This window comes from Musa acuminata, chromosome BXJ2-5 (assembly GCF_036884655.1).
Source record: "Musa acuminata AAA Group cultivar baxijiao chromosome BXJ2-5, Cavendish_Baxijiao_AAA, whole genome shotgun sequence".
NCBI lineage: Eukaryota > Viridiplantae > Streptophyta > Magnoliopsida > Zingiberales > Musaceae > Musa > Musa acuminata.
Genome location: NC_088342.1, coordinates 13,224,794 through 13,252,500, shown reverse-complemented (window position 1 = coordinate 13,252,500; position 27,707 = coordinate 13,224,794). Strand labels below are relative to the sequence as shown.

At 39.1% G+C, this 27,707-nt stretch overlaps 3 protein-coding genes across 6 annotated transcripts in view; 1 reads left to right on the top strand and 2 right to left on the bottom strand.

Moving 5' to 3' along the window:
• The window catches only part of LOC103973290 (probable protein phosphatase 2C 27), a 3,191-nt gene extending 805 nt beyond the window's left edge, over positions 1-2,386 (top strand). For all 3 annotated transcript variants that reach the window (XM_018821368.2, XM_009387812.3, XM_009387813.3), the window contains 4 exons: positions 1-164; positions 282-476; positions 737-942; positions 1,610-2,386. The exon at positions 1-164 is cut by the window's left edge. In XM_018821368.2, coding sequence (XP_018676913.2) covers positions 1-164; positions 282-476; positions 737-942; positions 1,610-2,168 — 1,124 coding nt within the window. In that variant the 3' untranslated portion in view covers positions 2,169-2,386. The remainder of the gene's footprint in view (positions 165-281; positions 477-736; positions 943-1,609) is intronic.
• Positions 2,387-2,529: 143 nt separating this feature from the next.
• On the bottom strand, positions 2,530-5,495 carry LOC135611534 (uncharacterized protein At4g15970-like). The gene is made up of 4 exons (XM_065107171.1): positions 4,926-5,495; positions 4,457-4,825; positions 2,906-3,387; positions 2,530-2,719 (listed from the first exon to the last, which is right to left on the bottom strand). Exons 1-4 carry the CDS (start codon positions 5,493-5,495, stop codon positions 2,671-2,673), a joined length of 1,470 nt encoding a protein of 489 aa, XP_064963243.1. The 3' UTR covers positions 2,530-2,670.
• A 15,431-nt stretch (positions 5,496-20,926) lies between these two features.
• On the bottom strand, positions 20,927-23,861 carry LOC135611715 (myb family transcription factor MOF1-like). Of its 2 annotated transcripts, none has more exons than XM_065107367.1 (6): positions 23,137-23,861; positions 22,975-23,051; positions 22,855-22,891; positions 22,346-22,490; positions 21,950-22,196; positions 20,927-21,399 (listed from the first exon to the last, which is right to left on the bottom strand). In XM_065107367.1, the coding sequence occupies exons 1-6, from the start codon at positions 23,261-23,263 to the stop codon at positions 21,100-21,102; spliced, it is 933 nt and encodes a 310-aa protein (XP_064963439.1). In that variant the 5' UTR covers positions 23,264-23,861; the 3' UTR covers positions 20,927-21,099. The 2 variants fall into 2 exon arrangements, with proteins under 2 accessions (XP_064963439.1, XP_064963440.1); XM_065107368.1 differs by having other exon boundaries at positions 22,346-22,487; positions 23,137-23,859.
• Between the last annotated feature and the right edge of the window lie 3,846 nt (positions 23,862-27,707).

Below are 27,707 nucleotides of genomic sequence, written 5' to 3'. Positions count from 1 at the left end.
CATTGATGATGTTGGACGGAATGCACGGAAGCAAGGCTAATGGATCTTCAACCGGTGGTGGCAACGAAGATCCTGAGTCCTCGGAGAGCGTGAAGGATGCGAGAGTCAGGAAACCCCCTCGACACCTCTCGGTCATTCGGCATTCCGTGAGCACTGCACGGCTGGTCCGTTTGGCTAGATTAGTGTGTTTTTATTTTTCCTTTATGAGCCTGTCTATTTGAACCTGGCAATTCCATCGCCATATTTTTAATGATCATGACCCAATTGCCTAATTTTTCCAGGGTTTGGATTTGGGGACTCTTGCTTTGATTTCTCCACAGGAAAGGCAGACTGGATTCTTGCCTGTGTTCCGGTCGGGAAGCTGTTCAGAGATCGGGCCCAAGTCACACATGGAGGATGAGCACATCTGCATAGATAATCTTGTCGAACATCTTAGAGCTTCCCCCAGTTTCCCATCTCCTGGTGCTTTTTATGGAGTGAGATTCACTTATGTGGAGTTCAATTCTTCTCATTTCGTGATTGTTACATGGTCTCGTATTTGGCCATAATGTGCTCTGCTGCTTAGCATTTTGTTGACCTCTTGATCTTTCAGATATTGTTCTTAGCATTTGATGGTCTATATTGCTGTTGTAACCCCCTTTTTGGTGATTGCAATTAATGGTGTCAATATTTTGGACCCTGTTACAGTTAGTGATCTGCTGAGCGGTCACTGAGATTAAGCAGTTTGAATTTGCAGGTTTTTGATGGACATGGTGGTGTGGATGCAGCATGTTTTGTTCGAAATAATATCCTTAAGTACATAATTGAGGATGGCCATTTCCCGTGTAGTGTGGAGAAGGCCATAAAGAGTGCATTTATTAAAGCTGATTATGCGCTTGCTGATTCCCATTCACTTGATCGCACTTCTGGAACTACAGCACTTACTGCCCTTATTTTGGGAAGGTAAGGTTTGATGTTACTTCCTAACAGTATTTATCCTGTAAGATGTAATGAAGTTGATGTGTTGGTAGTTGAATGTTAATGCTTTACGAACATTTTACTGTTCAATAGCCGAGAACTGCATTACGTAAGCACTATAAGGCCTTGAATGTAACGGCAGTTATCCAATATATTTTCTGTGGAAGCGCATAATTTATCATTGTAGATTTTCTTTTGAAATTAATATTTATTCTTCATCATCAACAAAGTTTTCAGTTTGTCCGAAGACGTGATTATCTCATGTCGACAGATCAACAATATCAAATCTGTAATATTTAAGGTCTGAATGCAATTGTTCTGTATGACATTTTCTTTCAAGTCCTTTGATATTGGCACTCTTGACCACCCATGTTACTTCATAATTAGATCTGTCATGCTTTGTGCTGTATCATAATTTAATTTGTGATCAGAGAATTGACAGTTTTCAGAGTCTTTAGGTGGAACATTTTGCTTGGATAATTTGATATGTTGTATAACTTCCTTGTTCAAGAAACATGCAAGATCTTTCGATTGTTTATTTTTATTGCTCTCCTCTAGGATTTGTTATATGCTGGTTAATATTAATTGAATACTTGATTTTCTTCGACGAGTTGCCTGTATGTTATAAATTCCAAATTTCTTTCCCTTGTAGGTCGTTGCTCATTGCTAATGCAGGTGATTGTCGAGCTGTATTAGGGAAGCGTGGCAGAGCAATCGAACTTTCCAGAGACCATAAACCTAACTGCAATGCTGAACGGCTTAGAATTGAGAAGCTAGGTGGCAGTGTTTATGACGGATATCTTAATGGTCAGCTATCTGTAGCAAGGGCTCTCGGTGACTGGCACATGAAGGGCTCCAAAGGTTCTGCGTGCCCCCTTAGCGCTGAACCAGAGTTACAGGAAGCAATCCTAACAGAAGAGGATGAGTTTTTAGTAATAGGCTGTGATGGCCTTTGGGATGTCATGAGCAGTCAATGTGCAGTGACGATAACTAGGAAGGAGCTGATGCTTCACAATGATCCTGAGAAATGCTCGAGAGAGCTTGTGCGAGAAGCGCTGAAGCGAAACACTTGTGACAATCTAACTGTCGTGGTCATCTGCTTTACTTCAGATCCGCCACCGCCCATTGAGATCCCCAGGACTCGAGTTCGAAGGAGCATATCCTTAGAAGGTCTACATGTCCTAAAGGGTGCTCTGGACGGCAACATTTGATGCTAAACTTTTAGTTCCCCATTCTTCCAATCTGTAGCCTGTAAAGAATGGAGGCTCTCGACATATTTGGCCTCCATTTCCAAATAAATCATGTCGGCTGGTGTATTTTCAATGAGGCTGTAGGTAAATTTTGTAGATTTGAAATAAGTTTCTATGAATAACATTTGATGAGTCTGTAACTTAAATCAATTTGCCTTTATAAGTATTATTTCCTTTGATTTTGCTGCCCTGAGAATCTTATTTCACGATGGAGGGGTTGCATTTTTGTGAGATACAAGGTTATATATTTGAACAATGAGAATCTTTGTTGCTGACAAAAACATTATCTATATTTCTGAAACTGACTTTGAGCATTGGAGCATATCAAACTTCCCTAACTCATTATGTTTAGGACTAATCTTCTGCATTCCTTCCTTTCACAATGTTGTGATCCCACCAAATTACATTATTGAAATCTTTGTTCATGTATGAAAAGAATTAAGGAAATAAAAAATATTAAATGTCACAGATGATGCTTGTGTTCCTTGTCACTGAAAAACCCCGGAGGTAACCTGCAATAAGGAAAATATTTCTAGTGAGATATCTCCCCACCTCAAGAAAAGCAATCTGATAAATTGATGAGAACTAGCATTAAAACCTTATGAGATCAAGAAGATGCTTAGCGTATAACACTTGATCTTAGCCAAAAGGCCGACAAAGGTATAACACTCGATCAAGAAACGAATATGCTCGTTTACCTGCAACTTTGCGGAATGCTCCACGAGAACCTTCTCTTCATCTCTGTGTCCTGCGGCAGTGACATGAACTTCCTCCAGTCGTCGAGCATCGCTCTCAAATCGTCGATCTTTTTGCCTAATCCGATACAGCAGTTGGCGTGCATAGTGCACACCTTATTAAGATCTCTGCTTGGCTCGCAAAACCCACCGAAGCGCTCGGTGCTCAGAAACTTAATGCTCACTCCCATTCGCCTCACATATGGATCGTACTTGATGATGTTAAGCACGTTCTGCTCATGAACTCCAGGGAACCTCGCTCGCGACGAGTACCAATACTTGTAGAACTCGATGCTTCTGTGGTTGGACTTGACGTAGTTGAATCCGTTGTTCGGCCAGTTCTTGAGATTAGTAGGACCCCCCAAAAAATTGTCGCAGGAAATCTGGAAATCTCCATCTGCGTAGAAGTATGGCAATGGATTCCGGAACCACATCACATCTACATCCTGCAATGCAACCAGCGGTGGAGTTGATCAGATGCTCTGTTACCATATCACCAAAATCATGTCAATGACTGTCGAGAATGGTAGTTAATCTCACCACACTACGCGACTGTTATCTGATACCACCAGACTTGCAGTTGAGCTCCCAGAATTGTGGTTTTTCTTTTACAAGTATTTGATATAGAATAATTAATTGTGATGAAACATAGTAAATGTGACGCTATTGGAGAGTAGCTCATAAATTGCATGAAATCATGAGCACACATTGGAAATAAAATGATTAGTATGACGAACTCAGAAAAGGACTTTTTGGGGACGTCAAATAGAAATTAATTTTATGAACAATATGATTTCGAGCGTAAGCTATTCATAAGTATTTATTTATTTATTTATTCTAAGCTATTTATTTATTTATTTATTTATCTGTTCGTAAGTAAGCTATTCGTAAGCTAGTAGAGGAGACACGATCCATTAATATTTATTTATTTATTTATCTATTCATAAGTATGTTTTTTCAAATACCATCTTTTTTTCTTTTTAATCAGAACTAGTGCATTTAAAAAAAGCTTATGGCCTTCCATGAGACATGGATGACCTATTTATTATATTCTTAACATTTCCATTCTTCAAATGGTTTTATTAATCTTCAAAATAATAAAAAACATCAACTGACGTGATTTTATGGGAAAGACCGATACTTCCCCATTCTTCAAATGGTTCCGACCCCCGTGGAAATTGGAGATGTCACGTGGGCTCATGTGGGACTGACGTGCATTTGCAGGTGGGGAGACGTAAGTGGGGGTAAAAAATCATATTTTTTTCCTAGATTAGGTAGCAAAGGCCATGAAATAATGACCTATTATGTTTGACCCCAATTCATCTTATTGTTCTCCACTATCTGTCTTTTAAAACATGAAAATGACATTAATATTTATGCAAAAATTTAAACTAGCTAATCTTAGTCAATATTGCATAAAGAACATTAATATCATTTAGAATCCATATACCAAAATCACTATTTAGGAAGCAAAATTTATATATGATTTTTATTTAATTGAAGGTAAGGACTCACCGAGAAGATGAAGTTGTAGCCTTTCTCAAGAACTAGGCGAAGGAAATCCAGCCTCGCCCACATCATGTCCAAGTACTCGGGCGTGTTGAAGACCTTCTCGCCGGAGAAATCCACCCCCTCGGTCTTAAAATCGAAGCAGTGGCGGTGCACCGCGAGGCACCGCTCGTACGCCTTGTCGTCCACCGCGACGATCACCAGGTGGTTCAGCAGCTCGCGCGTGCCGTCGCCGACGCGGAAGCTCTCGAGGAACAGATCCAGCACCGATCCGGGAGCCGACCAGAAGCCGTTCAGGGAGGTCAGTATCACCGTCTTGTCCTCGGTGGCCGCCTCCCTCAGCACTCTCTCCAGCCTCTCGTCCTGCCCTTCCTGCTGCAACCACCACAACGAGACCACGATACTCATGCTCCAGGGATCTTTCTTCTTCTCCTCCTTCTTTTTCCTAGCTAGTAAAAGTACTTCACGGACTCACCGGGGGAGGAGAGGAGCTCGGCGGCGGCTCGGAAGAGACGGCGGCGACGACGGTAGGCGCTTGGTCTTCGCGGAGGGACGACTGGGGGAAGGGCAACGCGGGCGTGGTTGCGCGGTAGAGCAGGATGAGAGAGAGGGCGACGACCATGAGGAAGGGGAGCGGGGCGAGGCAGCGGCGGGTGATGGCGTCCGCCGGGTTGCCGCCGAAGACGGAGGCGGCGGGGGAGGAAGACTTCATGGCAGCGGCTGGGGCAGACAAGCAGGAGCGCGTCTTCCTCCACGGAAGCACTGGCGATCGGTTTATAGCTGGAAAGAACGGGGAAGACTCCATGAAGGATTCGCTCATTGGCAACGGATGCTGTGGGTATCGCGTCGCTGTCTCCACGTTGGTTGAGCTCTCAACGTCGACGAGTGCACCCCAAGTCCATGCTTCCCCAAACAGGCTCCCATGTCGGGTCCTTAATCTGCGATAGCGAAGCGATTGGGCCCGTGCCATGCGAATCTGATTCGGTCCAGACTCGCTTTGCCGCGCCCAAACAGACGGCTTGATCAGACTGCTGCCGGCGATCATTGGTGACCTACCAAGGAGGGCCCCACGACCGGGCTCGGTCACATTGGCATTTCTCACACGCCACAAACAAATTATTGACTCTGATCCGATTAATTCGATATTAGATACGAGCTAAGTTTTAATTGGTGTAAAAGAAAGAAGAAAAATTAGTGTCATGTTACTAAATAGCAAAGTCAAAATTATATTGATATGCATGTGGCTCACTCATACACCATAAGGAGCTCAAGTAGTAAGTCAAATCGGTGTGTGGTTCGTAACTTGGACCGATTCGATGAGACCAAAATTATTAGTTAGACCTAATCCAAGTCACGGACGATGCGTCACATCAACGTGTTACTCGAGATTTGGGGATTGACATGACATGCCCCCATTGGAAAAAGTCTTGGTGACGAGAATACCTCGAAATTATTGGCTAATTAATATAATATTAATCTAGAAATTGATGAAGGAAGCTAAACGTTCTTTGTTAATCGGTCAAACAAGTCTGCCAGATTCGCAGGAACAATATTTAATCACTGTCTTGGGTTTGCTAGGACGTTTCTTTTTGAGGTTGGTACGTGGATGCATCCGAGTTAATAGAAATGTTGAGGTCAACTCTCGCGAACGATACAATAATATCCTACCAAACCAATGGAAACGAAGCCAGGTCAGGTGCATGCACCAACCTTGTTTAGTTTCTGCCTCGGAGCCTCCATTATCGAATTAGTACCTCAAGAGGTTGTGTATTAATTTTCGTTTTTTCAGATCAAAACACCGTATTATATAAACAATTAGCGATTTGGTTGCCACAAAGAGAATCAACAATACCAGAAAATGATTTTGATTGCAAGAATAGATCGATTGATGATGATTAAGTTTCAACGTTGGCACAACAACCGACGATGATTAATAGTGACAACAAGAATAATGAAACGAAAATGAATTATTATCCGCGATAATGGTAAGTAGAGAGATGACAAAGACAGGTGTTGGTCGTAGTAATCAATGTCGATGGGTGGAAGACGATGATGATTAATAATAATTATGTGATTGACTGATATTAAACCCGAAGCACCTCAAAATTTCCAATTGGAGAGCTGCAAGAACAAAACAAAAAGATCTCTCCAAAATGAAGAAACAGCAATGAGATGGCCATTTTGTCTATTCCAATCCAACGCATGAAGACCTCCACTAGCTTTTTCTTTGATTTCTGTTGTGTTCTAATTTGGCTGATGATGAAACTGACACTTGACCTAAACTTTAACATAATCCAGGATAATTTATCGAAGCTTCCACACCTACTTCTCAAAATCTTTTCTTCCATGGAATAAGAGATCGATCGAGTTTCTCTCAGGTACATGGCTCTCGTTAAGCAGTTCTCTTGGCCTTCACCACGAGGGAATTCTTTTGGCATCTGACCTTCGTGTTGGAACAAAGTCCTCAGAGGACTTTAAAGTAGTTCTCTTTGTCTTCTGTCTCTCAGGAGACTTTGTTGCACAGCGAAAGCAAACGAGAATAGGTGACTCCATCTACTGCAATCCATGGAGGGGGGAGCAGAAGAGGCAACCTTGATTCGGTATAATATTGTACAAACGATAACGAAGATGAAATGAAATATAAGCAATAATTAGTCGGAGAATATATTTGCCAGTCTTTTCGTCTACTAATCAGTAAGTTTAATATATTATGTTATAAGTGATGTTATGAAATCATAGGTTGTTTTGTTCTTCTGCTTTTAATTCTATTTATTTGACTTTTGATCATGAAATTTTGTTTATATATACATATTCATTCATTTATTTATATATATTGATATGATGAATAGTATTTCGGATCAATTAGACTTTAACCTACAGAGTCTAGTCAAAAAAGCCTAACATATCACCATGAGTTGAAGGAAAATATATTATTTGAAATATTTTTATTTTAAAAATATTTCTAATACCAATCAAGTATACCTCAATTATAGTTTTATAGATTGCGATGTAAGAGACTCACTTTAAATCGATAATAATTAAATGAGATCATCATGAGTAATTTTTTTTTCATTAAAAAGGAAAATGTTATTACTAAATTAGAAAGAAATAAATTATCTCCTGGTATCGAAGCATAACAAAAAATATAAACGAGGGGGTCACTCCCCTTTCAGAAAACCTACAGACTTTCTCTCCCCAACATATGTAGTCAACCAATTGATCAACTTCATTTTATTCATTAAATACATGAGAAATCATAGGAATAGAAGAAGATTTCCTTTGCGAACAATCCAAGGAATAGAAGATTTCCTTTGCAAAACTATGGTAAGAATCAACGAGTCAAGATTCAGCATGCATACAAGTAAAACCAGCTAACTACCACCTCTTGCACCCCATGTAGCACACCATGGTCCCTCGATCCAGAAATCTACAGTCAGTACACACAAGACCAAAAGTATGATTCCTTGGTGTGATTGTTTCTTACAGAACCATTATAGTTCAGCTTAACTCATCTCTCGAGGGGAGGAACCCACTATGTCTGTCGAGGGAGCTCTTTTGCATAATGCCATTAGGAATATTTGTGCTCAGATCGATCCAACAACCAAATGAAACACAATAGACACTGGTTTCAAAGAATGGTTATGTACAGTCAGTCTCATTTCGCACCCTTCACGACCACCGCAACCCAATTGCACCTACAGCCGTATGCATCAAACCCAGATCTCCTCCTATTTGTGCTCCCTCACGGATCCAATCCTCAGCACTCCAAGTGGTCCCATGCAAGAACCTAATTTGCAATCTACACTCCATTAAATGTCACAAAAAAGAGAAAAAAATTAGTAAGACGAGTATAAATGATCAAAACTTTCAAGCTTTAACCCACACAAGCGACAAAGGAAAAGGTCTCCCACACCCGTTCGAGCAAGTCTGTCCGTCAAAGAGAATGCAACGGTGCAAAAGCTTTCAGCGGAACAGTTTGATCCGAAGCACCACTAGCTTGAGTCAATTGACAATAATAATTACGTAGTGTGGTCATGCACAGCAAAAATGTTGTGAGGATCGAAGTCGGTCAAATAAAATGAACTCGTCAAAGCTTGCATGAAATGCCTTGTGGCAGTGCTTGTTGATTGCCTGAAGCATATGAGAAAGCGGAATTAGCATGAAGATTGGAGGCTTAAAGAAGCTACGGAATTGGCAAGTGTTCCTTCAGGAACGACTTCTTTGAAGGCAAAATATTTCTGAAAAAACCATGGTCTTTCCTTGGGTTGAAGAAGTCAATACAATTCCGAAGAAAAGCTAGTGCTGAAATGTTCATTATCCATTCTCATTTGAAGAATTTAAAAATTTTATTGTAAAAGAAAAATTAGCATTCATTAAGATAATATATACTTTGATAGCTCTTGAGGAGAAAATTTTCTCAATCATGCATTTAAATCATACACTCAAATATATGATTAATCCTTAAATAATAAATTGATTGAGGATCAAAGCACGTAAAAAATATAAAATTATTATTTTATATTTATTTTATCATATCCCTATAAGATTGAGCTTCCATCAAGGATATCAATATTGGATTGATGTAATTAAAATATCTTATAAGCGAAAGGTTTTGTGAGGGAGTTTGCTAGTTGGTTAAAAGTATAAATGTAAGAAACACATAGTTAACATCTAACAAATTAATCTCTAATAAAGTGAAAATCAATGATAATATGCTTCGTGCTAAACTAGAATATCGAGTTAGAGTATAGATAGGTGGTACCAATATTATTACAATATATTGTAAAAGTATATTAGACGCGATGCCAATTTTGTATAACATATTAATGATCCAATTGAGTTCTACAGTGATGGTGGCGATCGCTTGATATTCAGTTTCAGTGATGGATCTTGCAACTATATTATGTTTTCTAAAACTTCAATTGATTAGATTTATTTTAAGGAAGATAATGTGGGTTTGTATAAATATTCTATCATCAGTGTTGCTTGACTAATCATCATCGGTAAAAGCATATGATGAAGTGATGAGTGTTTACGAAGAAGTCTAAGATTGAGAGTCCCTTTAAGATATTATAAGATACATTTTAGTATAGACCAATACGTAATAGAGGGTCAATGAATGAATTGTGATAATTTATTAACCACAAATAAAATGTTTGGACATGTAAGAGATAAATATTGTAAAGAACCAAATACTTGTTGGTACTGAGATCCATAGTAGTGCTACTATTATATAATTTGAGTGACTTAGTAGTGGAGAGTGGGGTGACAACTTCTTTGGTATTCTATATATTAGGTCTTTGATAATAGATTCCCAATATACTCCTTTTGAGATAGGAAAAATCTAGAGGATGTGTATATTACTTCCACTCCCAAAAAGTATCATAAAGTTTATAAATCTTTGATGAAGAATTAATCTATCTATTGCTTAAGAAATTACTTAATCTTTATGAAATTATTTTCTATGATGATAATGTCATCTACGTAAACTAGTAGATATATAATATATACCTTTTGTTATTTTAGGAATAAAAGTGTATCAAATTTGGAGTTGAAAAGTCAACTCTTATAAAATTTGAGTCAAGTTCGATATACTAAGCTCTTGGCACTTGACGAAGTCTATAAATAGCTTTTTATAATTTACAAACATAATTTGGATATTGAGGATGGATGAAGCTAAGGGGTTATTGCATAAAAATATCATTAGTTAATATTTTTTATAAATAAAATATTATTAACATTTAGTTAGCGTACATATCAGTTGAGTGATAGCCAAAGTCAAGATGAGTCGAATTATCATCACTTTAATAATTAGACTGAAAGTCTGTGTGAAATCAACAAGGGTCTTTGGTGAAACTTTTTAGCAACTAAATGTGTTTTGTATTCTAGTAACGGATCCATCTAGGTTTCACTTAATTTAAAAAATCTACTTATATCCAATGACATTTTGTATAGAGTGAGATAGTACAAGGGCTCATATGATATTTTGTGTAAGCTTGGATAATGGTTGTAGGTTTAGTAGAGTCAGGTGGAGAACTTATAGCGGCATGTGGATCAAGAATTTAATGTAGTTTAAAAATATCATTTTTGGAGCATTTTGTTATGAGATATCTAGTTTCGGTGGTCTTATTGAGTTATGTTGAAGGTATAAGAATTAGTGAAGAGTTAGTGATCAAGTTGATGCATGTCAATATCACTCGACTAAGAAGAGAACAAAGACATCATTTGTAGTGCTAAGGGTATAAGTCTAGAGGAGAACTAATGGTTAATACGTTGAGAGGTGCGCTTGAGAGGTGTAAGGTATACTCATATGAACATATGATGGCTAGTTATTATAGTGATTCGCATCGCTAAAGGAGCAATATTTTGGAAGGAAAATGTGAACTCAACAAAAATAATATGATATAATAAAAACACCTTTTGAGTTTGAAGATCTTAGTACTAAAAAGTATACTATTCAAGAGAGTACCTAATGAAGATATGGATCTTGGTATTAACTTATGTAAAGCATAGAGGCGTAGTTAGGGATAACATAAATAGTCAAATACTTTAAATTTCTAAAGGTTTGGAGTTATGTGAAATAGTTTTTCAAATAGTGATTTATATTATAGGATTAGGGTGAAAACATGGTTAATGAGATAAATCATAGATTGAGAGACCATTGACCAAAAAGTTAGTGGTATGAAGACTTGGCGTGGGAGAGTGAGATTAGTTTCAACTATATATTGTTGTTTTCATCCGACAAAGCTAACTAGTTAAGGTATGTGTGATGATGACTTAAGATATTATATATCACATAATGAGAAACACTAAAGTCAATAATTTAATTACTTGGATAAGTAGTCAGAATAATCATAATGTTTACTTCAGGCTAGTTGGGTGCAGGCTTTGGTTGAGATCGATAAACTTTTGTAATATGTCTAATTTTGGCACAAAACTAGTAGATGACTTTTTGTTAATTATTATTATTGTGATGGTAAAACTATTGATAGTTGCAATGATTATTGTTAAAATTATTTCTTGAGTTATTTAGATTAAAGTTACTATCATGGTTGGAGAGTTGATAGTATAATAGAGAATGATAACTTTGTGTGTTACCTATATGAGAGGTATCTTATTTGACCCTTTATTGAAATCTTATTATTTTGATTACCTTTGTCTTTAGATTTGTAATTGAATTGAGCTGTGATAATTGGTCTCGCCTTCACTTTTCTTATTTCAGATACATTTCATGATCAATCAACCTATCATACAGTCTTCAAATAATATTAGTGAGTCATGTGCTTGAATTATTATTGTTGGTTTCTTATATTTGTCTCCTAGGCTATTAGGCATATGAATAATACTTCTTCGTCATTTGAAGGGTGACATATTAAGGCCATATCATATATAATAAATTTAGATTTTACATATGGTCAACAATAGTATTTTCCTCTTATGTTGTTTTCATCAGAGTAGATAAAAGACTTAGCATACAAGTGCAAGAGTAATTAGCAAGAGCAATTTATAACATGGACCATGCTTTTATTGTAGTGTTTAATGAAGAGATTAGTAATGCTATAGAATTAGTAATTATAGCTCAAATAGCTCATAGAATAAGATGATCTTATCGTAACCATAACTTGTGATTAGGATTTGCCAAATAGCTCTTTTCTGGATCTTATAGTAACCATAGCTCAAATAGCTCTTAGAATAAGATGATCTTATGGTATTTGGATCTTTTCTGGTGGACAACTAAGAAAGTATCGATGTAGCCTAATATATCATATCCAAATAGGTGATTAGTTAATTGTACTTGTTAAGATGCATAGTTGTTGCATTTAGAGAGCTTGAAAGGGATTAAAGTTGCTACATTAATAGATATAAGCCTTGTAGGTTGAGATGAACTATTGTTTTCTAAGAAAATAATAATTGGAGTATAGGTGGAAAATATACTAAGAAATTATTGTAATCTAATAAGGGAATTCCAAACCAATTGATAATATACTTTGAATGAACAAATGTAGAGATAATTAGTTGTGAGGATGATTTGAACAATAATTGGAGAATGAACAAATGTAGGATGATTTGATAATTGGAGAATGAACAAGTATACTTTGATAATATACTTTGAATGAACAAATGTAGTGCACAAGAGAGGATGATTTGACAGAAGATATCAGATTTAAGAAATGCATAAAGGAGGATCTAATCTAACAGAAGAAATTAGTTGTGAAACTATAATCAATAGAGATCTAAGGAGTCACCATTCCTAAATCTCTCTTGATCCTAAGCCGACAAGCATTGTCGATGACTATGATTGTTGGAGGTGTATTAGTTAGTAAAGTCAACATTTCGGGAGTGGCAAGATCAACCTCTGAAGAGTCAACATGTAGTAGGCCCCTATGGTCTAGGAAATAGAGCATGAAGGCCTTGTCCACATTTGATTATCTGATCTGGGATGTACATGAGAGGGTGATCTCTTCCTTCCCTCCTGAGTCCTCTCAATCGCAAGTGTTGATAACGTAAGATGATGAAAGGCATTATACTATTATCAAGAGATCGACCTTGGATCCGAGACGCTAATGAGTTTGGCGGTTAACGAAAAGGGGACAAGGACACCGATAAAGATGCTAGGTAGTAGTGCCTATTTAGGAGCCAAACACTCACCAAGCAAAACTAAATAACGATGGAGGATCACTAGAGAAGCAAGTCGATCGCTAAAGAATGCTGATTAGATTAGCAAGATGGAGTTAGATTTGATGTAGAGCAGATGACACTAGGAGATCGGTAGGGAGGAGTTGCACGTCTTCATCTTTGATGCAATACTAGAAACCATGAAGAATTTAAAATTTTTAAAAAAAATTAAAAATATTTAAAAAACCATGAAGAATTGAGAGCTATAAAGTAAAAACAGGGATAGTGAGAAAGAGTGAGCCTTGCTTGAAACAAAAGAGCTATGATACCATAAAGAATTTAAAAAATTTATTATGAAAAAGATGTTATTATTAACTAAGGTAATATGTATTTGTACAGATTTTGAGGAAAAGAATCTTCTCAATCATATACTCAAATATATGATTAATCCTCAAAACATAGATTGATTAAAAATTAAAGCACATAAGAAATATAAAATTATCATCTCATACTTATCTGCCTCTATCATGATTATCTTATTAATTTAGAGTTGAAGGAAGCAACTTAGTAGGTAGAAAGAGATGAAGAAGTGATTGTGATGGGCAAGAACAAAACTCAGGTCATTTGAACCTTTTGAACCTTTCTTTCATGTTCTTTGACTGCAGATTTGTCTCTCTTTTGACGAAAAAATGGTTTGATTGCTGATCACAATTATATTTTGCTCCAGCAGACGTCATCTAGAGAGAACTTCTGCTATCACTGGTGTTCTCACTGATAATTGAGATATGGAGTCATTTCTGTGGGATATTGGCCTGGAAATCCTGAGATATGTCATATTGCAGATAATTGTGATGTGTTTCTTTTTATGAGAATTTAAATCTTTGATGAGAAGCAGAAACAACCAGCAAGGGCACTGCAAAAAATGTAAAGATGTTTCAGGAACAAGCTTCAGTGGAGTCAGTTGTAGACTATTCTTGTTTCTGCTGCTGCCTCTTTCTGATTTAGTTGAATGATATCATAGAATATATCACTCCCACAGTGAACAGGAAATCAAAGAAAGAAAATGATAATATTCCTTGTGTTTGTTGGGCTGATAGCCCACCCATGTGGGCTAGGGCAGCCCACAGCCCACACCCCCTCTTAACCTAACCCTAGTTAAGATTAGGGGGGTGATGGCTACGTTTTAGAAGCAGAAAAAGGTTATAAAAAGGCAGCAACGAGGCAGATCTTGAGGGCCACGAGATTCCAAAGAGAAGAAGGAGAACAAGGTAGAAAAGGAAGAGAAAGAAAGGGAAGAAAACAAGGACAACGTAGAGAGACTATTCTCAATCATCTAGCAGTGTTCTCATCTCAGATTAGATCAAATCTACAGTAGACTCTTGCTGTGATTACTTAGGGAGGTTTTAGATATTGTGGGTAGTGACGTGATCCTTGTATCCCAGTTCTTCTCTTGTGGTTGTTGCTAGGGTTTAGGGCAAGAGATTGAGATTTGTATATTCATTATTCTCGTAATGGATGATCTCTAGTTTGCCCCGTGGTTTTTACACTTCACATTGAAGGGGTTTTCCACGTATATCTTGGTGTTTCTATTTGATTGTGTTTCCATTTTATTCCGCTGCGTATTATGGTCTTCTAGTATTTGTTCATATACAAAGGTTATTCCTCTTTATATCCCCATCAACTGGTATCAGAGTGGGGTTTTGATGATTTAATTTTTGTATTTGAACATGGAGGCCAGTAATGTTTCTCGCATGATTAGTTTGAATGGAAACAATTGGATGATATGGAAACCAAGAATGGAAGATCTCTTGTATTGCAAAGATTTGTATGGACCTTTGCAAGGGGATAGTGCAAAACCTACAACTATGACAGATGATGAGTGGAAGAGGTTAGATCGAAAAACAATTGAGTTTATTAGACAATGGCTTAATGATAGTGTCTTTCACCATGTTTCTACTGAAATTTCTATATATTCTCTTTGGAAAAAATTGGAAAGTCTCTATGAAAGAAAAACAACCGGCAACAAAGCCTTTTTGATCAGAAAACTTGTGAACCTAAAATATAGAGAGGGTGCTTCTATTGCTGAGCATTTGAATGAAATGCAGAGTATTACTAACCAGTTATCCTCTATGAAAATGTCTCTTGATGATGAGTTGCAGGCATTGTTACTTCTCAGTTTATTACCAGAAAGTTGGGAGACACTGGTGGTTTCCCTTAGTAATTCTGCGCCAGATGGTATTGTCACTATGAGTCAAGTAACAAGCAGTTTGTTGAATGAGGAGTTGAGAAGAAAGAGTTTGGCAACATCTCATAATGATTCACAGACACTTATCTCAGAGAACAGAGGAAGGTCAAAGTCTAGAAGCAGTTCACGTATGGGTAGGAGCAAGTCAAGATCAAGAAAAGATATTGTTTGCTATAACTGTGGTGAGAAAGGACATTACAAGAACCAATGTAAGCAACCTAAGAAGAACAAGAAAAAGGGAAAAGAAGTGAAGTCTATAGAGTCAAAGGATAATACTACAGCTACAGTACAGTGTGGTGATTATTTGATTTTGTCTCCTTCTGATGATATTTTTTCTTGTGTGTGTCAGGATCTTGAGTGGGTGATTGACACAGGTGCTTCTTATCATGCTACACCTCGGAGAGAGTTTTTTGCTACATACAGGTCTGAAAACTTTGGTGTTGTCAAGATGGGCAACTATGGCACAGCAGACATCATTGGCATGGGTGATATCCATTTAAAGACCAACCTTGGCTGCAAGTTGGTACTTAAGGATGTGAGGCATGTGGTTGACTTGAGGCTGAATTTAATTTCAGTTGGAAGACTAGATGATGAAGAGTATGAAAGCAGATTTCACAGAGGGCAATGGAAGCTCAGTAAGGGTTCTCTTGTTATAGCTAGTGGAAAGAAATGTCATACTTTGTACAGGTTGTAGGCTAAAGCTTATGGTGAGCAGTTAAATGCTATAGAGAAAGACTTCAGTATGGAGTTGTGGCATAGGCGATTGGGACACATGAGCAAGAAGGGGCTGCAAGCTTTTTCCAAGAGAGAGGTATTACCAGATCTCAAAGGTATACATCTGAACCCTTGTATTGATTGTTTGGCTGGTAAACAACATAGAGTTTCATTTACTAGTGCTGCTTTGTCTAGAAAAATGCATGCCTTAGACCGTGTTTATACAGATGTATGTGGTCCTTTGAGGACAAAAACTCCTGGTGAATCTGTTGATGTTCTTGGTATAAGTGATACACTTTATTTTGTCACTTTTATAGATGATTTTTCCAGGAAAGTTTGGGCTTATACTTTGAAGACCAAAGATCAGGTTATTAATGTCTTCAAAGAGTTTCATGCCAGGGTTGAAAGGGAGACAGAAAGGAAATTGAAATGCATAAGATCAGATAATGGTGGTGAGTATACGGGATTGTTTAATGACTATTGTAGGTCACATATGATCTAACATGAGATGACAGTTCCTAGTACACCTCAGCATAATGCAATTGCAGAGAGGATGAACCGCACCATCATGGAAAATATCAGATGTATGCTTTCACAGGCCAAGCTACCCAAAAGGTTTTGGGATGAGGCTTTGAGGACTGCAGTTGATGTGATCAACTTATCACCATGTACAACCCTAGATGGTGATGTTGCAGAGCATGTATGGTCAGGGAAAGATGTTTCCTACAGGCATTTGAGAGTGTTTGGTTATCGTGCATTTGCACATGTTCCAGATAATGAGAGGTCCAAGCTGGATGGTAAGTCTAAAGAATGTATTTTTCTTGGTTACTCACATGATCAGTTTGGTTACAGGCTTTGGGATCCAGAAAAGCAGAAGATGTTCAGGAGCAGAGATGTGGTCTTCTTTGAGGATCAAACCTTTGAGGATTTGAAGAAGAAGGCACCAGCCAAGACTTCTGCAGAAGGATTAGCAGATTGTGACCCAGTTATTCCTCCAATATATCAGGGTGATGGGGGAGATGTGCAGGAAAATAGTGTAGAGCCTGATGTTGATTTACCTGCAGGACATGTTGAGCAAAAAGAAGTAGGAGAGCAAGTTCCCGCAGAACCTCAGTTGAGAAGATCTTCTAGACAATGTCAACCTTCCAGAAGATACTCTACAGATGAGTATGTGATGCTTACTAATGCAGGTGAACCAGAGAGTTACCAGGAAGCAGTTGAGAGTGAGCAGAAAGAGAAGTGGTTAGTTGCTATGCAGGAAGAGATGGATGCTCTTCAGAAGAACCATACTTATGATTTGATGCTACTACCAAATGGAATGAAGGCCTTGAAGAACAAGTGGGTTTTTAGGTTGAAGACTCAAGAATATTGTTCTCAACCAAAGTACAAAGCTAGATTGGTTGTGAAAGGCTTTGGTCAAAAGAAAGGTATTGACTTTGAAGAGATATTTTCTCCTGTTGTTAAAATGTCTTCTATTCGTGTTGCTCTTGGTATTGCTGCTAGCCAGGACTTGGAGGTTGAGTAGTTAGATGTGAAGACAGCTTTCCTTCATGGTGATTTGGAGGAAGAAATTTATATGGAGCAACCAGAAGGCTTCAAAGTCAAAGGTAAAGATAATTTTGTCTGCAAGTTGAAGAAGAGCTTGTATGGGCTAAAGCAAGCTCCAAGACAGTGGTACAGAAAGTTTGATTCATTTATGATAGAAAATGGATACAAAAGAACGGCTTCAGATCATTGTGTGTACATCAAATGGTTTGGTGAGGATTTTATTATTCTCTTACTTTATGTTGATGACATGCTTATTCTTGGGAAAGATATATCTGAAATTGACAGGTTGAAGAAGGAACTGAGTGAGTCTTTTGCAATGAAGGACATGGGGCCAGCAAAGCAAATACTAGGCATGCAGATTTCTCGTGACAGGAAAAACAAGAAGATTTGGTTGTCACAGAAGAAATACATCGAGAAGGTATTGGAAAGATTCAGTATGAGCAATGCAAAACCAGTTGGTTCTCCTCTTGCAGGTCACTTCAAGTTGTGCTCAAAACAGAGTCCGTCAAGTGATGAGGAGAAGGAGAAAATGCAAAAGGTTCCTTATGCTTCAGCAGTTGGAAGTTTAATGTATGCAATGGTATGTACGAGGCCAGACATCGCATATGCAGTGGGTGTTACTAGCAGATTTCTTACAAATCCAGGCAAAGAGCACTGGGCAACAGTGAAGTGGATTTTTAGATATCTCATAGGGAGCTCTAAGGTTTGTTTAAGCTTTGGAGGTGGACCACCTATGTTGACAGGTTACACAGATACAGATATGGCAAGAGATATAGATACGAGGAAGTCCACTTCAGGTTATGTACTTACTTTTGCACGTGGAGCTGTGTCATGGCAATCCAGGTTGCAAAGGTGTATTGCTCTCTCCACCATAGAAGCAAAATATATTGCTGCTACAGAGGTATGCAAAGAAATGTTATGGATGAAAGAATTCTTACAAGAATTGGGGCTGAAACAGGAAAATTATGTGGTGCATTGTGACAGCCAGAGTGCCATCTATTTGTGTAAGAACCCAATGTTTCATTCTAAGTCAAAGCATATAGATGTCATATACCACTGGATTCGAAATGCATTTGAAGAGAAGCAGTTGCAGCTTCAGAAAATTCATACAGATGACAACGGAGCAGACATGTTGACGAAGACCTTACCAAAAGAAAGACAGGAGATATGCCGACAGTTGGTCGGCATGGCTTCACATTGAGGAGTCATGGGACAGCCTCTCTTATGGGCTGAAGGGGGGGGTTGTTGGGCTGATAGCCCATATTCAGCCCATGTGGGCTAGGGCAGCCCACAGCCTACACCCCCTCTTAACCTAACCCTAATTAAGATTAGGGGGGTGTGGTGGCTGCGTTTTAGAAGCAGAAAAAAGCTATAAAAAGGCAGCAACGAGGCAGATCTTGAGGGCCACGAGATTCCAAAGAGAAGAAGGAGAACAAGGCAGAAAAGGAAGAGAAAGAAAGGGAAGAAGACAATGACAACGCAGAGAGACTGTTCTCAATCATCTAGCAGTGTTCTCATCTCAGGTTAGATCAAATCTATAGTAGACTCTTGCTGTGATTACTTGGGGAGGTTTTAGATATTGTGGGCAGTGACGTGATCCTTGTATCCCAGTTCTTCTCTTGTGGTTGTTGCTAGGGTTTAGGGCAAGAGATTGAGATTTGTATATTCATTATTCTCATAGTGGATTATCTCTAGTTTGCCCCGTGGTTTTTACCCTTCACATTGAAGGGGTTTTCCACGTATATTTTGGTGTTTCTATTTGATTGTGTTTCCATTTTATTCCGCTGCGTATTATGGTCTTCTAGTATTTGTTCATATACAAAGGTTATTCCTCTTTATATCCCCATCAGTATTTTCTTTCTAAAAAAGAACATAAAAGAAAATGGTGTTACGATGACTGTTGCAGCAAACAATTCTGTGAATATAAAATGCCTCGAGTATATGCTTTTGCTATTCCAATGGTTAAGTTTTCAGGATAAGTATCAAGAAAAACATGGCGACACGATGTTACGTTAATTACTTATCTTATGGAATCCAACTATCCTTACATGCTTAAATTTGATTGTATATATTGAGTATGATCATAACCCCTATTTTAAATAAGATATATCATTATATTCAATAAGTTTGAGGATATCGTATTTGATTTTTCTCAATACGGCTAGTTCTAAAACAACAAGAGCTTACAATTTGTGTTGAAAGCATATTCAACGAGGCTCTTCTAATAATGTTCGTCTTAAAATTGGTTTGAAATACGATAAATCAATATTTTATATAACAAATAAAGTGTTTGTTCATGCTCAAAGTTCAAACCTCTTTTTATAATAATATGCCTTTACCATATATGATTAGGAAAAAAAAATTGAATCTGACTTGTTAAAGAAATATTTCATATTCAGATTTTTTATGCTGACATCATACCAGTGGTATCAGCATCAAACAATACTCATTAATGTCTTGATCTGTAGTTTGCTTACCTGCAATTTTTTTTTTCAAGCATTTTTAGACTCTCAAGTTATTCAAATGGTAGAGGAGATATGTCTAAATCCAGTTCATGATTCTCAGGTAGATGTGTCTCAATGAGCTACCTGTTTTGAGGGGTTCCACAAGGATCGTTTATGGTTGGGGTGTCTACTTCCACTTAAATTGCTAGCATGAAAGAAAGGGGTTCCAATAGTTGGCTCTCTTTCTTTCTCTGTTGTGTAGTATTCTTCCACAGTTCAAGGATCTTCATCACTGTTACTTCCCTAGCTAGCTCCTTCAAAGTGTTTCACTGTCTCTATTTATTGTTGTGTTGATGATACCCATGAATTGTATTTTGTGTACACTGAAAGTTCTGACCCATAACATATTTATGAGTCCTGACAAGAGTTCCAAAACTTGGGAATCACAGCAGGGCTCCTACTCTGATCTTGCAAAGGTTCTTAACTTTCTCACACTGCCATGGGATCTGTTCATTTTCCCCTTGGTACTGAGTCCTACAATAAGAATAATGGCTGTCTCCCACACCAAGTACAATGAAGTGTACCGAAGTTTTTACCCACTAAACTTTGCTGGCCATGCTTGAATATAACTCAGGGTGGTCAGGTAATTTCCCTGTAGGATTTGACACAGTAAAACCACTGTAAATTATGGTGGTTGATGGTTTGTAGAAAGCTTTTGCATGACAACAGACAATTACAGTGTTATGTGGAGACCGTCTTGTATCCAAACTCACCTTCTCTAGCTTCCATCTGTGAAGAGACAATCTATGCTTTCCTTGTTTTCACTCACCTGATGATTTCTGTGCAGTGAGCAGAACCTAATGTTATCTATACATGATGTGCACAATAAATGTCACCATAACAACATAATTCAGAATCACAAAGATTTTTCTGCAGTGACACATCAGAGGTACTCTATATTACAGATGAAAACAAGTCTTTAGCTCATCTAAATCAGTAACTTTCTGCCAAGGCCATCAACAATAAGAGTGGCCAAGGAAAGAAGATGACTCACAAGAAATAGAAATTAAGAAATAATGTATTTAAGAGCCACAGATAGACATGGAGAGATCCAGATTAACTCTGTGAGTGACAGAGTAGCTCGAGTGACGACCATTGAAGTTTCTCCCTAGTGCACAGCATCCTCCATCGGATGATGAATTGTTGCTTTGAGATGGATGCAACGACAAGGACAGGGACAAAGAACAATCATTGGTTTCCTCACTCTCCGCGAACTCATTGTTAAGCGGTGGGGATTTGTGTGACAGACATCCATTCTCGTATATCTCTATGGGCATCAACTCTTTTGCGGATGTGAGATACTGGTCACTCCAGACAGTAGCCTGCAAGGACCAAAGCTACAACATCATATGATTTCTTCATCTGATTTAGATCATGCACAATAGTCATAGCCTTGTACCAAGTTTAACACTGAACAACTACTAGCCACACTCATTCTTACTTAACCCAGATGTTTTCTGTGCTTTGCTTCGAAGTTTTTGATACCTGATTGCATGTCTACCACACAAAATGAAGCACTATTCAATTACCACCACCTTTCAATAATTTCAGTATTCAGTACTCCAATGAAGGACTTCTCAGTTAAAAGATTAATATACATTCAGTCGAATTTTCACCTGTACCTGTTTGTCTTTGTCCTATTGAATCACATGGATGTGTTTGGAAAAGCAAAATGAATGTTTAGCACACTAGGATGCAATAGGGTGGTTCAGCTTTCCAATCAAAAGACTTGAGGGAGAAAGATGAGGAACAAAGTAGCCATGCATGTTCCCTGCAATCTATGGCTGTTGATCAAGTAGATAACTGGAAGAGAGGAACAAAGCTGGCAAAAACCAAGGGAGAAAGATAGAAACACAGTCTCTCTTCTTTTACCTTAAAAGGGTCAGATTCTTCCACCATGCATCCAGGAACTCTGAGCTTTGAAGAGTGATCAGCTGCCAAGTCCTCAGTCTGCTGACCCTCCTTCCTTTGCCAGCTAAAACCCTCCTCCTTTATTCCCCTATCCACAGCCAAGGCTTGCATGTAATTGTCAATCCAGTACTGGGAGGTGACTGCCTCACAGATTTGCTGGCTGCATTGCACACTCTTCTTGGAGCTGGGTTGTGCATCCAACCTGGCCCTGTTAATACAATAAACAAAAGAACGGGGAGAGGATTAGCAAAAGGTGAGGGAAAAGGGTGCCCAGAAGAGACTTTGGATGTTGTCTTTATGTGCTGCTAACATGACTGATACTGCTTTAAGCTGGGATAAAGCTGGTAGCTTGCCAACCTTTTCAGAGAGGGAAGAGGAGAGTACAAGAACTGCGACTGGAACTCCTTAGTGGGCTTCCAAGCGTGGCAAGAACCAACATCGTCTTGCTCATCAGGACCTTCATCATTGCTTTGGCATGAGTGCTTTCTTTCATGCAGCTCTGCTGGTGACAAGCAGATAAGAAGGGGCATTAGAGTCTCCTTTAGATCATATCCTTCTTTCACTTTATCCAACCAAACAGTCAACACAATGAACAGGCAAAAGGTGATGGAGAAGTTGATTCATGTGAAACAAAGAAAAAAAAAAAAGACAGAAAAAAGAAACTAGAATTGCTGCTCAACCACGCCTTCTCCATCACATTATGCAAAGAAGGGAAACTTTCCCATGGGATCAATGCAAGTGTGTCTTCCTTATCTCAGAGACTCATACTCTTTGTGATTATGAGTTACTGAGAACCGGAAAGTAGCTAATCACAGCTTCATGATCGAAGTAAAAGAACAAACAGTGAGCAGAAACTATGTCCATACCTTGTTTGCCCAAGTCATTCCTCATGCTTCTGTACATCTGATTAAAGCCGCACCAACCGTTGATCAGCAGCATGAAGAAAAATAAACAAGAAAAAAATGAAGCCTTAATTAAACGAAAACCTGGAGATGGCTCTTAACATGGGATATGGTTAGTCCTCTGACATCCATCAACTGAAGCACAAGCTTCGGCGTGGCCTCTGAGTGCAGCAGTATCAGAAAGTGTAACAAAGCATGAGCAATGGTATAATCCGGGAAGTAAACAGGGGAGAAGCAGATACATACTGTCTTGGCCTCCAAGCTTTTCTATGGCATGAACAAAGCAGAGGTGGAGCTCAGGGGTCCATCTCAACCGAGGAACCTTGGATCTAACATACTGTCTCACAGCTCCATTCCTCCCACAATTCCCCATCTCGTGTAGACTTCAATCGAGAAGAACTATGCGTCTCCTACAAAATAAACTGCGAGGGAAGAACCAAACCGAGCTCTTTGGCTTCCTGATCACCGATCTCAATCCAGTGTTGTTTCCTACCGAAGATGCTCTCTCTCTCTTAACCTTCTTTGTGTGGTACTCTAGAGATAAATGCCTCTCAGGTTGCCTTGCACCATCTAACACGGCACTTCTTTGAGCTTCCTGAGCTACATGAGACCTCTAAATATCGTTGGGTCTGTCGAGGATTAGCACAACACTCAGTGTGGAAAACCACGGATCACGAGAACGATTCACTATTGAGAGGAGGATTTAATGACCCTAGAGAGAGAGAGAGAGAGAGAAGAGAGAGAGAGAGAGAGTAAGATTAGAGATGAAGAGAGACAGGGAAAAAACAAAGTCCTCCTGCTGGCCTTTCTCGCCTACACTCCATTCCTCTACCTGAAAAGAGAGGAATTCGCATGTCATCACCTTCTCCGAATTATTACAGTTGGGCAGAGCTTTTGACTCGCCACACCATGGCTATATACTCGAGAGAAGGTTATGATCACAGGAAGGAGAGCACAGGATATGGTAACCATTCTCCTGCCTCACTCTTTAACCTCTTCGTGAGCTACCATATCATTAATATGAATCGGAAACTCCATTCCCTTCCTCTTGTGAACATATGCAATATGCTCACCATTTTTCATGTTGAACGGGTCAAAAATCACATGCTTTGCAATCCCCTCTTCCCTTTCTTCTCTCACCAATATTTTCTCCCTCCTTTTCTTGTCCAAAAGTCAACTGTGTGTGCAGTCTGTCTGAGACCTAATGGACAGTCCTCAGTCCGCAATATACAAACACTTGGTGTAGTGTTTCTAGTGGGAGTTGGCCTTTTCAAATCAATCAGCAGCAGTGCCAACCATTTCAAATAGGATGTGGGAGAGCTCATGGAACAGCAGTGACTGCGATGCATGCATAGGGGGAGAAGAGGGCTGTGGAGACAAGTTTCCAAGGAAGAGAGAATAATAATAAGCAAACAAGAAAAAGTGTGTTCATGGTTTGGTGGTAGAATACTGAAAGCTTCTCTACCTGGTTCTGAAAATTCCTCCTGCCCCCATGCAGAATTTGGCAGACCTAATAAAGGGATGGTGGAACTTGTGTGAGGGCCCTTGGACTTTGTGGCCCTCGATGGCTTCTAGTGGGAAGCAAAGGAAGGAAAAGTAAACTAGCATCATAATAAAGAGTTGGACCAACTTTATTTTAGAGATCACAAGCTTACAACTAGATGACAGGTGCTACTACTTGCCATTGGCTCCCAAAAAGTGCTCAAATGAAGGAGAGGACAGGTTTGTCCCAGTGCAGAAAAAATAAAAACAATATATAAACTTAACATATTTGCCTGTTCAGAAAAAGATAATGAAGTTTCTAAATCATAATTAGGCTGCCACGTGTACTCTGCAATTAGGAAATTTAGGATATATCAGCTTACAAAATTAATCAATTTTTTAGAAGCTCTTTGTCTTTTTTCATATAAGCCAGTACTATGATATTTTTTAGGGCATTGTACTCGGACATCTGAGTCTTGAATATAGATACAGAACTAGTGTGAGGATATATTGCTTTCAACTCGATTTGACAATCTCTACAAGTATTGCGAGAGTCTTCTTGTGTCATCCTTTGCTGTACAGACATGGAAAAAGATGATAATATTAGAATAAGAGGTATCTATCTGAATCCAAGTGTACTCCTATTTATATGCACCTGTAAACCATGACAAGACAAATAGCATTTTGTTGACCTAATATATATTCTCATATTTACCATGAAAAAAAATGGAGCAAAAAAGCACAGTATTATACTCCATTAAAAACTCATCACTCTTTTCTGAATTGGAGTTTCACATTCAAATTCTGATACGAACAATTTCTCTCGAGTTATTTGATGTTGAACTATAGGGAGATGAGATCTTATCATTTCGATAGAGATTGAGATATGCGAATTAAATGGTCTTGAATCCTTGCTCCATTTCGATCATAACTAGTTAGCTTCTTAACTTCAAAAAATGATCGATGTTTCATAGAATAAATTGAAAGGGAAGCTCCTGCAGAAGGCGGATGAGGAAATAATGAAGTGTGTTATGTCATCTCGTCTTGTTCACTGCCCACGGCCTAACAAGCTGTGGAGGAGAAGCTTTATAGGACTGTAGTACCCACCTCGTGCTCTTTCCGAGACCCTACCAAATCTGCTTTGCAGCTGCACAAGCAAGTCTATGCCATAGGCGAACCAGCTTAGAGACCGTAACGACGAGTTGTTACGCCATCACCTCATGCAGAAGACCATACGAAGAGTTCCAATGGCGAGACACATGGTATGGTGATATCAGTATTTAAGACTCGTAGTCTCTATTTGATGATCCATGGTAATGATTAAAAGAAGGTAAACTGAGATGGAAAACCCTAGATATATTCTTATACAACTTTGCATTCAAAAAGACCTGGAGGTTGCCTAGGAAGCTTTAAATTCGACTGTAGACTTGTTCCATAAGAAAGGGTGTACACGTTTATCCACAGCAGTGAGCTACCGAGGAATGACACACTCAATAGCAGCTGCTACTAGTTCTAGTAGCCACTGAAAGAAGCTTCAGGTAAAAGTTACGAGTAAAAGGAACATTTTCTACTCCCAATTAACTATATCTCTAACTCAGTAAGCATTTGATTTGTTTAAGCATCTTAGCTTCATTTAGTGAGAGAGAGAGAGAGAGAGAGAGAGAGAGAGAGAGAGAGAGAAAAGGGTGGCAGAAGGAATGATGGGAATTGCTGCAGATGGAATGATGGTGGCGAGGACGGCAGAGCGATCCAAATTTGCGAGCAATTATTTCCTGTCCTCTCCGGACAAGTTCCACAGAAAGAGAGAAGAAGGAAACAAAGAGGGCAACAGTAGGCCGCAGGGACGCCGGGATTTCACTTCTAAGTGTGCAGCAGCGGGAGTGCATGAGAAGACTCCCAGCAACCGCATTCAATGGCTCCTCGATATGCTTCGCCTTTGACTCCCTCCCTCCTTCCACACTCCCCCCCCTTTCCTCTTCCGAGTTCTCCCCTTCCTACATCGTTCTCTGCATTGCTCGGGTGGTGTTGGTGGGTTATCATTACGGTGATGCAGTGAGGTTGACTACGTAAAGCTGTCGTGTCTCGTACATGCATCCTGTCATGTAATATGCCATTGTTTCAGTTCTCATCTTCAGATGGAGCTTTCAGGACATTAATTGTATAAATAATATCTTTAAAAACATTTAAAATGCATCTTAACCTTAAATCACAAAAAAAAAAAGTCTTTCCCAGATATAAAAAGGACAGTAAATGAGTAGAGTTGATATTATCCGACATACTTCGTTGGGCCCATCAACAATATTTGGTCAAATTCGACATGATTAATACACTGTGATGGTCGATAATGGTTGTTGGACATTTAAATGTGCATGAATAGATATGTCTTGCCGATGATAGAATCTTGTCAACCCAATCAAAACAAAAATAATCATTCTGGAAATTGTTTGTTAGGAACGACCAAAATCTATGTTAAGATAAAATTGCCGTTGGTGTATTTTTGGTGTTATTAGGACAGCAATTTGACTTCTTTTTTTTTTGTAAGATAAAATCTATGTTAAGAATGGATTAAAATAATAACATTTCATGGCAAATAAAAATCAATTTCAAGTTTGAAAGAAACTTACTGGAATGAGTACTAATATTGAACTCCGGGACCAGATCCCGAGGAGCATGCATTGGCTCAGACCCCGATGTTGCCTACGTTAAACCATACATCGGATCCACTGCAGGCCCGTAGTCCGTCACCTCCTCCGTGACCGCGGTAAGCTCACCGCCCTCAGTATCTCGGCGTGAACCATTCGTGAACTCCCAAAGTGGTGGGCCAAGAACTCCTGTCCGCCATTAACACCTCCTGAAAAGAGAGAAGAGCGAGAAAGATTGCATGCTGCTCCAATAGAACGATCAAAGGACGAATCGATGGCTTCACGGTGCCCCATTCCTCCTGCGCGCATACAGGATGTGCGTGTGTCGTGTGTGTGTGTGTGAGAGAGAGAGAGAGAGAGATGGGGGGTGGGGATTTTGGAATATAGAGAGAAGAAAAGGAGGTGGTGTGGGAGCAGGATCACGTGTGGAGGGAAGCATAGGGGGTGCAGCCACCTAAGGAGGGTGCCCGGCAGGAGACGAGGAGGAGGAGAAGGGGGAGGAGGAGGGCATGGATCACACAGCTGGCGCGGGGGCGCCACCGGAGACCCCACCGAGGAGGAAGCCAATGCATGCATGGCTGCAAAAGGCAGCTCTCCTCGCCATCATGATGACGGTGCCTCCTTTATCTGCCACCTTCGTCGCCTTTCAATGAGAGCAAAGGGGGAAGGCTTTTGAACAGAATCCACCTTCGC